This window comes from Barbus barbus (assembly GCF_936440315.1).
Source record: "Barbus barbus genome assembly, chromosome: 16".
Classification (NCBI taxonomy): Eukaryota; Metazoa; Chordata; class Actinopteri; order Cypriniformes; family Cyprinidae; genus Barbus; species Barbus barbus.
The window spans coordinates 31308490-31322811 of NC_136744.1; the positions used below are offsets into that span (position 1 = coordinate 31308490).

General features: G+C 39.9%; 1 protein-coding gene across 1 annotated transcript in view; it reads left to right on the plus strand.

The window, feature by feature from the left end:
- The window catches only part of LOC306882011 (serine/threonine-protein kinase 32C-like), a gene marked incomplete at both ends in the record, with an annotated part of 128988 nt that extends 120134 nt beyond the window's left edge, over window positions 1-8854 (plus strand). The window contains 4 exons of the mRNA XM_079436434.1: window positions 2106-2231; window positions 3210-3338; window positions 3949-4016; window positions 8713-8854. Of these exons, the coding sequence (XP_079292560.1) occupies window positions 2106-2231; window positions 3210-3338; window positions 3949-4016; window positions 8713-8854 (465 nt within the window). The remainder of the gene's footprint in view (window positions 1-2105; window positions 2232-3209; window positions 3339-3948; window positions 4017-8712) is intronic.
- Window positions 8855-14322: the final 5468 nt, after the last annotated feature.

The window sequence follows — 14322 nt, forward strand, 5'->3', positions numbered from 1 at the left end:
AAAAGGAGGAGATGATAATGAGCTGGAGAGATAATAAATAAGATGTATGAAGGAAACGAGTGTCACTCTGCTGGAGCGCTAGAGAGAGAGAGAAGAAATATTATGAGAGGAGAATAGATATTGGTGAAGAACAGAGAGACATTACAGACATTTATTAGAGCTGAGAGATATGAGGAGATTATACTGCGTGCATGAATCACTGGAGAAGAGCATTGTGGGTAGGATGGACCCACAGGAAGTGTGTTGTTGAGAACTTCCTCTTTCAGCTCAGTAGTTCTCTATTATATTTAATTGAAGTATCAGTTTGATGCAGGTGTTTCCTAATAGACATACAAACACAAATGAGTCAATGATCTGATTTAATTTTAAGATCGCTTACCTTTGTGTGCAGATTTTGGTATATCGGCCAATTTAAGCACACTTTGAGACATTGTTCAAATCTCTTCTAAAACACTCACATGTGAGACTGAAATAAAATTAAATATTTTTAAAAATTATTTATTTTTTACGTTTGTATTTTTTATTTTTTATTTATTTATTTTTACTTTTGTTTACCAAGGTTACCAAGGCATCATTTCTCATTTTTGTTTAGCTTAACTTGATGTACTAAAATAGTTCAAACTGATACTGAAAGAAAAATTAATAAAAAGTATATAGACATTAAAAAAAGTAATAAAAATGACAAAAAACAAGGACAAATTTACTTAAAAAAACAGAAAGTTTAATTAAAATTTAAATGAAAACAAGATACAAAAATAAAAAATTAGGAGAAACTATTGGGATTTTCATGAGACCTCATTTGGAAACATAAGTAATAAATTAACATTATAAGTAAAATAAGTAACTTATATATAAGTAAAATTAACATTGGGTTTTGTAACTTTTTTAATGTATTGTTTATATTTTTACATTTTAATTCAAACATAATGTAATAAGTTTATTAATTTCTATAAAACACTGATATAGACGACCCTCGTGACACAGTAAACTGATCGGTTCTCAGTCTTCAGGCGCGTCTCAGGGATCGATTACTCGTGTCTCGGCTCCTTGAGGAGAGATGCAGACGCCTGCACAGGAACCATCAGCAGATACGGTTTCCGTTATAACCGCTTTATAAAATCATCCTTCACTTGATTAGGGAATAACATTTGTAACAGCTCCCAGGGCCGTTCACAGCAGTCCACACTCTTGAGTTTATCAGCAAATAAAACTGCTGTTTACACGAGCAGATGACATGTCACCTTAACTTTATAGAGCTTTATACAATACAAATACACAGCAGCTTCATGGTATTAAACAGAAAAGGAACAGAATCAGTGATAGAGACTTCAACAGTGAGCCGAATTCTTCAGCTCCAGTCAGTTCAGTAACAGTGCTGATGTTGCTAAATTCATCAATTATGACTGTTAGATTCAACTATGCATGTAAAGATAAAGAATCTGTTCCTGGCACATCTATCAACATTTCAACTTTCTATATTAATATTAAATGCAATGTGCTTGTGAGGAATTGCTTATGCTCCCCTAGGTTGCTGTAGATAAGTAGATCTGTTAAATGCATAAATGCAAATGTGAAGTTTTCTTGCTTTTCAGACATCTCTCCTGAGAAAAAGACCCACGTTTTCTCGGATGTGAGAGTTTTAGAAGTTTCAAACTGTGCTCAAATTGGCTGATATACAAAGTCTGCAATTAAAAGAGATAAACCTGTTCCCTCATTAGTGTCTGTATGGCTCCTAAAAATCAAACAGATACTTAAATGAAACCTGAGATCTCCTGAGCTGAGAGAGGAAGTGCCTCACCTAACAAAAATATGTTGAATGTTTTTCTAACATTCCCATTAAAACATTATTTCTCTGAACATTCAAAACACCAATTTTTGTACATTTCATTTTATAATTTTGCAAACATTATGGGAACGTTATTTTTGAATGTTCTCTAAACTTTCTGAAACTTGTAACATTTAAAAATGTTATATAAACATCCAACGTTCCATGATTAATGTTTTGAGAATATTATTAAAGGCCAGATTCTATGAATATGCATTGATGAGAAGTGTGGTTGGACTGTCCTGATTCCTGTATCTGCTTGTGTTCTGTGTTTCTGTAGTTATTGACTGTAAACCCAGAGCATCGCTTCTGTAGTCTAGCTCAAATGCAGACGGCACCCTACCTCTCCGATGTCAACTGGGACGACATTTTTGAGAAGAAGATGGAGCCCGGCTTTGTTCCCAATGTGAGATTGAGTTCAACTGGTGACAGCTCACACACACACACACACACACACACACACATATATATATATAAAATTATAAGGGAAGAAATATTGTATTTCAATGCATCTGTCTTGGTTTGGGAAACCTTTGCACTCTTACTAGGTACATGCAAAGTGAATTGCAAAAGTTTTGTAAGCAAATGCAAAATCATAGAAAACTTATTTCAATTATTTCAGTAGTTTGTTTCTTCATCTGAACAGAATTGAAGAAATGGGTGCCGTCAGAATGAGAGTCCAAACAGCTGATAAAAACATCACAATAATCCACACCACTCCAGTCCATCAGTTAACATCTGGAGAAGACAAAAGCTCAAACTAATCCAACATTAAGATGTTTTTAACTAAAATACGAGTCTGTAATTCCTCTTCCTTAAAACTCTTCCTCCAGTGAAAAAGTGTTCTGGTCTGAATCAGGAGAGAAATCTGCACAGATCAAGCAGCGTTTACAAGACAAAACAGCTCTAAACAAATATGTGGCTGGATTTTGATGTGAGAGACAACAAACTTTTTCACTGGAGGAAGAGTTATTATGGATTATGGACTCAATGTATTTTAGTTAAAAACATCTTAATGCTGGATTTGTTTCATATTTTGTCTTCTCCAGATGTTAACTGATGGACTGGAGTGGTGTGGATTATTGTGATGTTTTTATCAGCTGTTTGGACTCTCATTCTGACGGCACCCATTCACTGCAGAGCATCCATTGCTGAGACACTGATGCAGAGACACATTTATACAAATCTGTTAATAAATAATTCCAAAGGGAATTAAAAGCCAGTAAAACAATATGTATGGTCAGTAAATGTTCTATATTTAAGTTTGTTTTGAACCCTGTTCACACATTTAGACACACATGATGAACTTACAGAAGAAACGGTCAGATCGTGCTTTTGTTGAATATTTGCTTTCTCTATAACACTTACTCTGTTTCTCAAACAGAAGGGTCGTCTGCATTGCGATCCCACCTTTGAACTGGAGGAGATGATTCTGGAGTCTCGTCCTCTTCATAAGAAGAAGAAGCGACTGGCAAAAAACAGATCGAGAGACAACAGCAAAGATTCTCAGTCTGTGAGTGAAACGCACACACACACACACACACACACAAACACGCATGCACAAACAGAGACAGACAGACACACACACACACACATACACGCACGCACGCACACACAGACACACACGCACACTCACACACGTCTCAGAAATTGCATCTCACTCTTATAGTTGTGTGACATTTGAGCGTAATCCCTAAGATAAGAGCGTGTTGGACTAAAGGCCGGTGCACTGATTGTGTTTATCCCTCAGGCTTTATTATATTGAGTCTGACTGACGTCTCCATCCGTGAGCGACGCCTCTTCACACACACGCCGTTCTCCAGATATTTTCTGTGTGTTTGCACGATTACAAAGCATGTCTCTAATCAGATCAGGATGAATCAGCTCTGGAGCACGAGAGGCCTGTGGTCTGTAGATGCAGCAAGCGGAGGCATTATTACCTGGATGATTAAATTATGAAGCTTTCAGTGTTGGAGCTTCTCCTGAAGTACGGCATGCTATTTTTGGTGTGTTCCAGCAGGAATCTGCCATTTGGAGCTCGACACAACCAGCTTTAGGAGGTTACTGCCGTCTGACGGCTAGTTAGAGCTGATTAACGTGTTGTTTTTTTGTTTTTCTCTCAGGAGAATGAGTATCTTCAGGAGTGCCTTGAAGTCGTCCAGCAAGAGTTCATGATTTTCAACCGTGAAAAGTGAGACTATAAACACTATTTTTGTTCTACAGCTCAGTGAGCGCTTTATTTTTTTGTCAGCCAAACCCCTCCCACATGAAAAAATACTATAGTAATTTATAGTAACTACTATAGTGTTTTTTAAACCAGACTATATTAAAGTAATTAATTTGTTGTGAATATTGCTAGATGCTGTGGTAACATAACAACTACAGTAATATTTACATTTAGTCATTTAGCAGACGCTTTTATCCAAAGCGACTCACAAATGAGCACAACAGAGGCCATCAAAATCAACATAAGAGCAATATGCAAGTGCAAGTGCAATTAATAGTGATTACTGGTTTGACAGCACTAAGTGTAACGTTTCCATCCTGTAAAGGAATCCAGGAAGCCAGGGATAAACAAAGTTATTTTAATAAGAAACACGATCTCAAAACAAAGGTTACACTTCATGACAGGACAATGACTAGAGGGAAACTGAGGACTTTAAAAGGAACCGGAACAAACGAGTAAACGAGATAATTAATTGGAACACAGGTGAAAAGACTAAACGATGATTAACTAATAACAGGAAACAAGAACAGGAAGAACCAAATAAGGGCAAAAGGGAACTAAACGGAAACAGACACGTAACAGTTATCTCCCCCTCCCAGAAGGCGCGTCCCGCGCCATAACAGCAACATCGCGGGAGGGGGGGCTGAGCCAGGACACGGAGGAGACACGGGAAGCCTCCAGGGCGGGTCAGGTGACTTGGAGCGCCATGGCGGGGCAGGTGGCACGGATCGCCATGGCGGGACTGGAGACTTGGATGGCCATGGTGGATCAGGTGACTCAGGGAGCCACGGCGGGTCTGGATGCTCGGGGAACCATGGCAGATCAGGAGACTCAAGGAGCCATGGCGGATCAGGAGACTCAGGGAGCCATGGCGGGACTGGAGACTCGGAAGGCCACGGCCTTATTTTTTAGGGCCGCCAATACGGGTAGAGGGGTTCTGTGGCCTTGGCCCTTGGCTCGGCCACACAGGCCGTGACCCTATAGCCCCGCCCCAAAAAATGTTCTTGGGGAAGTTCCCCTCTGGGAGCCATTGAGGAGGAGCGTGCTCTGTGGGGCGCTCTGGAGGAGCGGGCACTTGAGGGCGCTCTGGAGGAGCGGGCACTTGGGTGTTCTCTGAAGGAGCGGACTCTGGGGGGCGCTCGGACAGCGCAAACTCTTGGGGGCGCTCGGACAGCGCGGACTCTTGGGGGCGCTCGGACAGCGCGGACTCTTGGGGGCGCTCGGACAGCGCAGACTCTTGGGGGGCGCTCAAGCGTGGATTCTCTGGGGCGCTCTGGCGGCGCGGACACTTGAGGGCGCTCTGGAGGAGCGGGCACTAGAGGGCACTCGGGTAGCACGGATTCTCGAGGGCGCTCTGGTAGCGCGGATTCTCGGGGGCGCTCTGACAGCGCGGATACTCGGGGGCGCTCTGACAGCACGGATTCTCGGGGGCGCTCTGACAGCGCGGATTCTCGGGGGTGCTCTGACAGCGCGGATTCTCGGGGGCGCTCTGACAGTGCGGATTCTCGGGGGTGCTCTGACAGCGCTGATTCTCGGGGGCGCTCTGACAGCGTGGATTCTCTGGGGCGCTCTGGAGGAGCGGGCACTAGAAGGCGCTCGGGTAGCACGGATTCTCGGGGGCGCTCTGGTTGCGCGGATTCTCGGGGGCGCTCTGACAGCGCGGATTCTCGGGGGTGCTCGGGAAGCGCGGATTCTCGGGGGCGCTCTGTCAGCGCGGATTCTCGGGGGCTCTCTGGAAGCCCGGATTCTCTGGGGCACTCTGGCAGCGCGAATTCGAAGGAGCGCTCGGACAGCGTGGATTCTCGGGGGCGCTCAGGAAGCGCGGATTCTGGGCGCTCAGACAGGACAGAGCAGGACGGAACCAGCGAGGACTCGGAAGGGCTGGACGGGACCAGCGGAGACTCGGAAGGGCTGGACAGAACCAGCGGAGACTCAGGAGAACACCTGCGAGTAACAGACACTGGAGGGCACTTGCGAGGAGCAGGCACTGGAGGGTACTTGCGAGGAGCGGGCTCTGGGGAGAGTACAGGAGCCGAGAACTCCGGGGGCAGAGCCTCATCCATAAGCCCCAATTTTTGAAACAGCGAAACCAGCGCAGATTCTCAGGGGCGCTCGGGAAGCGCGGATTCTCGGAGGCGCTCGGGAAGCGCGGATTCTCGGAGGCGCTCTGTGTTGGTTCCTGTCATCTGTAACGTTTCCATCCTTTAAAGGAAGCCAGGAAAAAACAAAAGGTTCTTTTAATAAGAAACACAATCGCAAAACAAAGGTTACACTTCATGACAGGACAAAGACTAGAGGGAAACTGAGGACTTTAAAAGGAACCGGAACAAACGAGTAAACGAGATAATTAATTGGAACACAGGTGAAAAGATTAAACGATGATTAACTAATAACAGGAAACAAGAACAGGAAGAACCAAATAAGGGCAAAAGGGAACTAAACAGAAACAGACACGTAACACTAACTATATTTCCTTTAATTTTGTTCCTTCCTTTTTTTTCTTTTTGGACTTGCTCTTAAAAAGGTCTTTAAAAAGTCTTAAATTAACCATCATAAACCCTGCAGAAACCCTGAGTCTATGTAATGTCTCCATTAGATATCTAAGTAAACGTGTGTTATAAGTGTTCAGCGCATGTTTTAGCAGCTGGTTAGTTGTCTCTGTTCACGTGTCTGATAGAGACGGTGTGTGAGACAGTTCTGTTCTCTGCTCCAGATGATCACCTCATGTATTATTGACCAGTGTCTGCATTACTGCACGAGCCTCTGTCTCTCTCTGTCTGCTGTAATTTACGTTTCTGTTGCTATTTTTATAACTGCCTCGTTATTCATGAATCTGCCTTATGATCTGCAGGGCATGTATCACTAGTACTAGTGATCAGTCTTACACTCTGCTGACAACAACACTAACACCTCTGCTTTGGGGCATGTGTCTTTCATTAATGCTGGTGCGATGAAGCCATGTCAGATATATTGCATTTATGAGTTAAATGCACATGAATGTCTCTACAAAGTCCTAATTATGAGTGGGAGACTCATTAATGAGAGTTTCCGAGTTGGGGGCATTAATGAGAAAACATGCCAAATGCAAAGTCTGTGTTAATTTGCTTTTTTTTTTACAGTACAAAAAATTGCAAATACAAAATACGACAGTATTGTATATGATAGAATACATAATGATTCAATTGACAGCACCTTCTTAAATTAAATAAAAACAAAAAAGAAAAACACTCCCAGTGCACAGTCTTTATTTATCAATTTGAAGATTAAACATTTTTTTAAAAATTGTATGCAGAAAAGGTGCAGCACCATCTTGTTCTGACCAAAGTCATTTGAACTCGCCATGTGTACAAAATATGTTTATTTCAATGCACACTCAGTATATTTATCATATATACGTGATTACAGTTGAAAGAAAAATGCAAGCTTTGTTTCTGAATTAATGTCATTTTAATATACTGTCCTTAATCCAGCCAGTTTAGTCATAATGAAACTGTCCAAAAAGTTAATTGTAGTCATATGCAAACGTATGGAATATATAATATATATATATATATATATATATATATATAATTTTTTTTTTTTTTTTTTTTTTTAAATCAGAACTCCAAGATGTAAACTCACAATCGGCATATTTTTAAGCACTCATTGACATTTGCATAAAGTCAAGCATTTTTTGGATGCTCACATTGGTTTAAGTGCATGCAAGTCTTCCTGCGAAGTTCATATTTATGAGTTGGGAAGGCGTACTGTACTGTCATGTGTGTTCAAATCACTTTTTTGGAGCAAGATGAGAAAATACCCCAAAAATAATAATTTAAATAATAATTTAACTAATAATAATTAAGGATTTAGAAAGACTGTGCACTGGGTATGTTTTTGCATTGTTTTATTGTGCAGTACTGTGTATTTTGTGCATGCAACTTAGTTTTAGTGTAAATGTAAAAAAACAAACCAAAAAAAGATTAATTTTAACAAATTTACCATTGACACAGACTTTGCATCTGACATTTTTTATGTGTGCTCAACTCATAAACACAATCTTCCTGACATGACTTGAATGCATAATTTCTCTGACCATCAATCCCTCAATCCAAGCTCAACTTCCATAAGAATGCATTTAAACATCTGTTTTGCATCATCACAAACGCATTTTCTTCAGGAAAAGGGCAAATGTGACCCAGGAGCACTAAACCAGTCATAAGGGTCCATTTTTTGAAACTGGGATTTATAGGGATTTATTTATTTATTGATCTTTCCATTGATGTATGGTTTGTTATGATAGAACAATATTTGGAGATACTTCTAAATATTGAGAAAATCTCCTTTAAAGTTGTTCAAATGAAGTTCTTAGCAATGCATATTACTAATCAAAAATGAAGTTTTGATATATTTACGGTAGGAAATGTACAAAATATCTTCATGGAACATGATCTTTACTTAATATCCTAATGATTTTTTGCACAAAAGAAAAACTTATAATTTTGACCCATACAATACAAATATACCCGTGATACTTAAGACTGGTTTTGTGCTCCAGGGTCACAATGTCAGTCGATTTGTCCAGTGTGTTTTTGCACCTGTGTGAGAGCGTTGATGTGATTTGTGTGTGTGTTTTCTATGAGTGTGTTCCTGAAGCTCTTCCTCTCATTCTGTGGATCAGGTTGAAGCGCCCGCAGGAGGAGGAGGGCTGTATGGCCGCAGACGGAGACGCCGATCCAGACGGAGACGAGACCGAGGCTGAACCCGAGGCCTCCAAACTGAGCATGTGCGGCTCGGTCTGCTCGTCTCCAGGAAGCTGCTAGCGCCTCCTGCTGTCTCTGAGCTGCTCACCTAGCCTTTAACAGCCCTCGAGATCCCAGCCCTGGCTTCTTTCGTCTCCATCGCTCCTAGAGTAATCTGAACTTCTATGCAACGTAACTCTTCAGCATGATGTAAAATAGAGATTTTAGAGGCAATTCTACAATGTAAGACTGTTTGCTTGAGTATGACGACACCCCATGAAACACACCAGACGATGGAGGAGATCTTCATCTCGAGTCCAACCTGATAATCGACTTAATTGCGTTTGTATGTTTACATGTAACCACAAAACCAGTCATAAGGGTAAATTTACGAAGAGATTTATTCAGCATCTGAAGCTGAATAAATCATCTCTCCATTGATGTATGGTTTGTTATGATAGGACAATATTTGTCTGAGATACAACTATTTGAAAATCTGGAATCTGAGGGAGCAAAAAAATCTAAATATTGAGAAAATCTCCTTTAAAGTTGTTCAAATGAAGTTCTTAGCAATGCATATTACTAATCAAAAATTAAGTTTTGATATATTTACGGTAGGAAATTCTCTAAATATCTTCATGGAACATGATCTTAATATCCTAATGATTTTTGTCATAAAAGAGAAATGTATAATTTTGAGCCATACAATGTATTGTTGGTTATTGCTACAAATATACCTGTGTTACTCATGACTGCTTTTGTACTGCAGGGTCACATATATGTGAGTTATTATTGATCATGGAAGCATCTGGTGCCTCTTGAATTCAGGACAGAGTTTTACTGCTGGTTTAATGTGCTGCTGGAACTCAAACCGCAGGACTAGTTAACAGTATTTGTTATTAAAAATATATGGTCTTAAACACTTTTAAAAGCCACCTAAGTAGGCCTATTAGAAATGAAGCAGATGCTCTTGTCGTGGTCCTACTCGCCCCGCTCCGCGGTCTCCGGCGCGGGAGGCGGGCGCTCTAACGAGGAGGCTAAAGGCCACGGCCCCTAGCGTCAGTCGCTAGAGCGCCACTTGAGGTCGGGGAGTGAGGTTTAACTACATTTTTTACTTACTACATTTGTTCTTTGAAAAATTATTTAATAGACTGCAAAAAAAAAAAGATTTTTGTCTTGCTTTCCAGTACAAATATCTAAAGATTGTTAAATCAAGATACATTTACTCGATATACAAAATTACTTGTTTTCTTAAAAAATGCATCAAAATGAATCGCGTTTGTTTAAAACGAGACAAATTATCTGTCAGAAATACAGAAATACAACCTTGTTTTGTCCTTTGAATTGTTTAATTTTCTGAGCTCATTGGCCGATATTTTCATTTATCTTAAGCATTTTTTCCTCATCTGTGCATTTGAGACATCTGCTTTTTCCAGCACTTTAAAGCAGAAAATCATCTGTCGAATTCAGTAAGATCTGGAGACTCATTTGTTTCATTTGTCTCCTGTAGAAATTAAAAACTTGGACTGATGTGTTTACAGTGAGATGAACTGTTTAATTCTACTTGACCATTTCTGCAGTGAGATCAGTCTTTCAATTCAATTCAAGTTTATTTGTATAGCGCTTTTTACGATACAAATCGTTGCAAAGCAGCTCTACAGGAAATTAAGTTTCCACAATATATTTATATATTGCAGAACCTTAATATTAACCTTTCCTTTAAAGACCTCATGAATTTTTTATTTGCTGTCTTTTAGTTGATGCATGACACTGAAGGGCTCATCACCCTTTTACTGTAAATATCCAGTAGTCTTTAGTTTCTACATGAACCGTGATTTAATACTTACAGTTTAAGAGGAGCTTCGTTCTGACAGCAAACACAGCCCTGATGAAACGCGTCTGTCTGATTGTTTGTTAGCATATACACTACGTCAGATTTTTTATATTTTTGAAAGAAGTCTCTTCTGCTCACCCAGGCTGCTTGTATTTGATCAGAAATACAGTAAAAACAGTTAAATATTATTGCAGTTTAAAACAGCTGTTTTCTGTGTGAATATGTGTTAAAGTGTAATGTATTTCTGTGATCTGCAGCTGTATTTTCAGCATCATTACTCCAGTCTTCAGTGTCACATGATCTTCAGAAATCATAATAATATACTGATTTACTGATCAACAAACATTTCTGATTATTATCAATGTTGAACACAGTTATATTTTTTGTTAATATAATTAAGTTAATATTTTTTGTTTAAACTGTGATACACTACAATTCAAATGCTTTAAAATATATATATATATATATATATATGAAATAACTCCTTTTATTCAACAAGGATGTATTAAATGGATCAAAAGTGCCAGTAAAGACATTTATAATGTTACAAAAGATTTCTGTTTCAAATAAATGCTGTTTTTTTTTTTTTACTTTCTATTCATCTGTGAATCCTGAAAAATGTCACAGTTTCCACAAAAATATTGAGCAGCACAACTGTGTTCAACATTGATAATAATCAGAAATGTTTGTTGATCAGTAAATCAGTATATTATTATGATTTCTGAAGATCATGTGACACTGAAGACTGCAGTAATGATGCTGAAAATACAGCTGCAGATCACAGAAATACATTACACTTTAACACATATTCACATAGAAAACAGCTGATTTAAAATGTAATAATATTTCAGAATTTGACTGTATTTCTGATCAAATAAATACAGCCTTGATGAGCAGAAGAGACTTCTTTCAAAGTTATTTTTGACTGATAGTATAAATGAGCCACAATCTCACATTATGGTGTGTTTAAGGACAGATGTGTTGGGCTCACATCATCACTATTAGCAACGATGATGATGATATCTCTAGTATATTTCTCTCTGTTTGTCACTGCTTTAACCCTTCCTGCTCTGCGCTCACATGTTGCCAAACTCCTTTCTGACTGTTAGACTCTTAAACTCAGTGAAGGTTTGATGAGACGCCGATCCTTCATCTCTGCTGCTTATGAATCTCTATAGGACACTAGATTAAGATTGATTTATAGGTGTGTGTGTGTGTGTGTGTGTGTGTGTGTGTGTGTGTGTGTGTGTGTGTGTGTGTGTGTGTGTGTGTGTGTGTGTAGCGTAGCATTAATTCAGTAAGTGACGTTGGCACACGTGTAGCGAATCACTACCGTAAACTCACCGCTTCATCATGTAAACATGTACATAGTGAAAAGCCCAGTATTTTCCACAGTTTTATGTGGATGTGCTGACATTAGCGAGTTTAAATATAGACGATACGATACTGAGAGGTTTTATGAAGCCACATCTTGTTTAAAATCTCTCTCAAGTGTGCAGGCACAACTTGTAGGCAAAAACGCCAAAGCTTTTGTACCATTTGCATAGCCATTTCTAATCCAAACGAGTGCCTGCATGTGTGTGTGTGTGTGTGTATGAGTGTGTGTGTGTGTTTAGTGTGTAAAGCTCATAGAAACACTGTAACATTTGTAAAGAAGCATTTATTGTAATAAGTGAACTCCTGGAATGTTTAATCTGAAGTCAGTCTGCGGTGTGAACGCTGAATCTGGTTTCACATCACATGATGTGTGAAGAGTCCAGCGAAGACCAGACGTCTGACTTTAACCTTGTTTTCCATTGTAATGTGGACGGCATGATACTGTATGTATACATAGATTCTCTTGAATATTTTGGCAACCCATAGATTTTGACGATCAATAAAGTATAAATGAAGTATCAATATGCTCTTGTGCATCTTTATTTATGAACAAATTAAATATATTTTGGTTGATAGATTTTTATAAATATATTTTCAAAAATTTTATCTTATACACACAAACACACACACACACACAGTTTATATCCTTTCTAAATCATCCTACTACCTGTCCTTGATCCTATTCCATCTCATCTCCTTCAAGTCATTTCTCCTGCAGTTGTACCTGCACTCACTCACATCAACACATCCCTTCACACTGGTGTTTTCTCCCTCAGCATTTAGACAGGCTTGTATAACTCCACTCCTTAAGAAACCCACCCTTAACCCAACTCTTTCAGAGAACTACAGACCAGTTTCCCTTCTACCTCAGCACTGCACTGGCTCTCTATCAAGCATCGTATACATTTTAAGATCTTGTTAATTACCTATAAAGCCCTGAATGGTTTGGCACCTCAGTACCTGAGCGAGCTCTTATCACATTATAGTCCTTCACGTCCGCTGCGATCTCAAAACTCTGGCTATTTGATAATACCTAGAATATCAAAATCAACTGCGGACGGGAGATCCTTTTCCTATTTAGCTCCCAAACTCTGGAACAATCTACCTAACACTGTTCAGGAGGCAGACACACTCTGTCAGTTTAAATCTAGATTAAAGACCCATTTCTTTAACCTAGCTTACACATAATACACTATCACATTTCAATAATTCAGATCCGTTAAAGGATCGTTAGGCTGCATTAATTAGGTCAACCGGAACTGGGAACACTTCCCAAAACACATGCTGTACTCGTTACATTGTTAGAAGAATGGCATCTACGCTAATATTAGTCTGTTCTTTCTTATTCTGAGGTCACCGTAGCCACCCAGATCCAGACTGTATCCAGATCAGATGGTGGATCAGCAGCTAGAGATGACCTCTACAGCCAGGACACCTAGATGAGCCCCAGAGACTGATCCCCAGTGAAGACCCTGTCTCCAAGACGGCCATCGGGACAAGACCACAGGAACCAGATGAGTCCTTTGCACAATCTGACTCTGCTTTAGCCTAGATTTAAACTGCTGATTTTGTCTGGCCAGAGGAGAATGACACTATTTCAACAAACTATTTCCCCGTCTAAATACTGTAAAGCTGATATAAAGCCACCCAGCTTTATATCAAGCCGATGTAAAGCTGCTTTGATACAATTTGCATTGTTAAAAGCGCTATACAAATAATATTGACTTGACTTGACTTTCATTGCAAAAACACTTGAACGAGTTGTGTTCAACCAAGTCTTTCTCACACAGAACAACCTCCTGGACAGCAACCAGTCTGGTTTCAGAAGTGGACATTCAACCAAGACTGCCTTGCTTTCTGTTGTTGAAGCCCTAAGACTGGCAAGAGCGGATTCCAAATCTTCATTACTTATCTTGTTATCGTGTCTGCTTTTGACACGGTCAAGCACCAGATCCACCTGTCAACCCTATTGAGAAAGGGCATCTCAGGAACCACACTCCAGTGGTTTGAGTCTTACCTCTCAGATAGGTCCTAGAAAAGGTATCTTGGAGAGGTGAGGTGTCCAAGTCAAACATCTAACTACTGGGGTGCCTCAGGGCTAGCCGACGATAGCTGATTGCATCTCAGCGTGTCTAACAGACATTTCTTTCTGGATGAAGGACCATCACCCTCAACTCAACCCTCCCAAGACAGAACTGCTTGTAGTTTCAGCAAACCCTTCGTTTCATCACAATTTCACCTTCCAGTTAGACACATCAACCATAACGCCTTCAAAAACAGCCAGAAACCTTGGCGTTATGATTGATGATCAGCTTTCTCAGATCACATTGCTGAAACT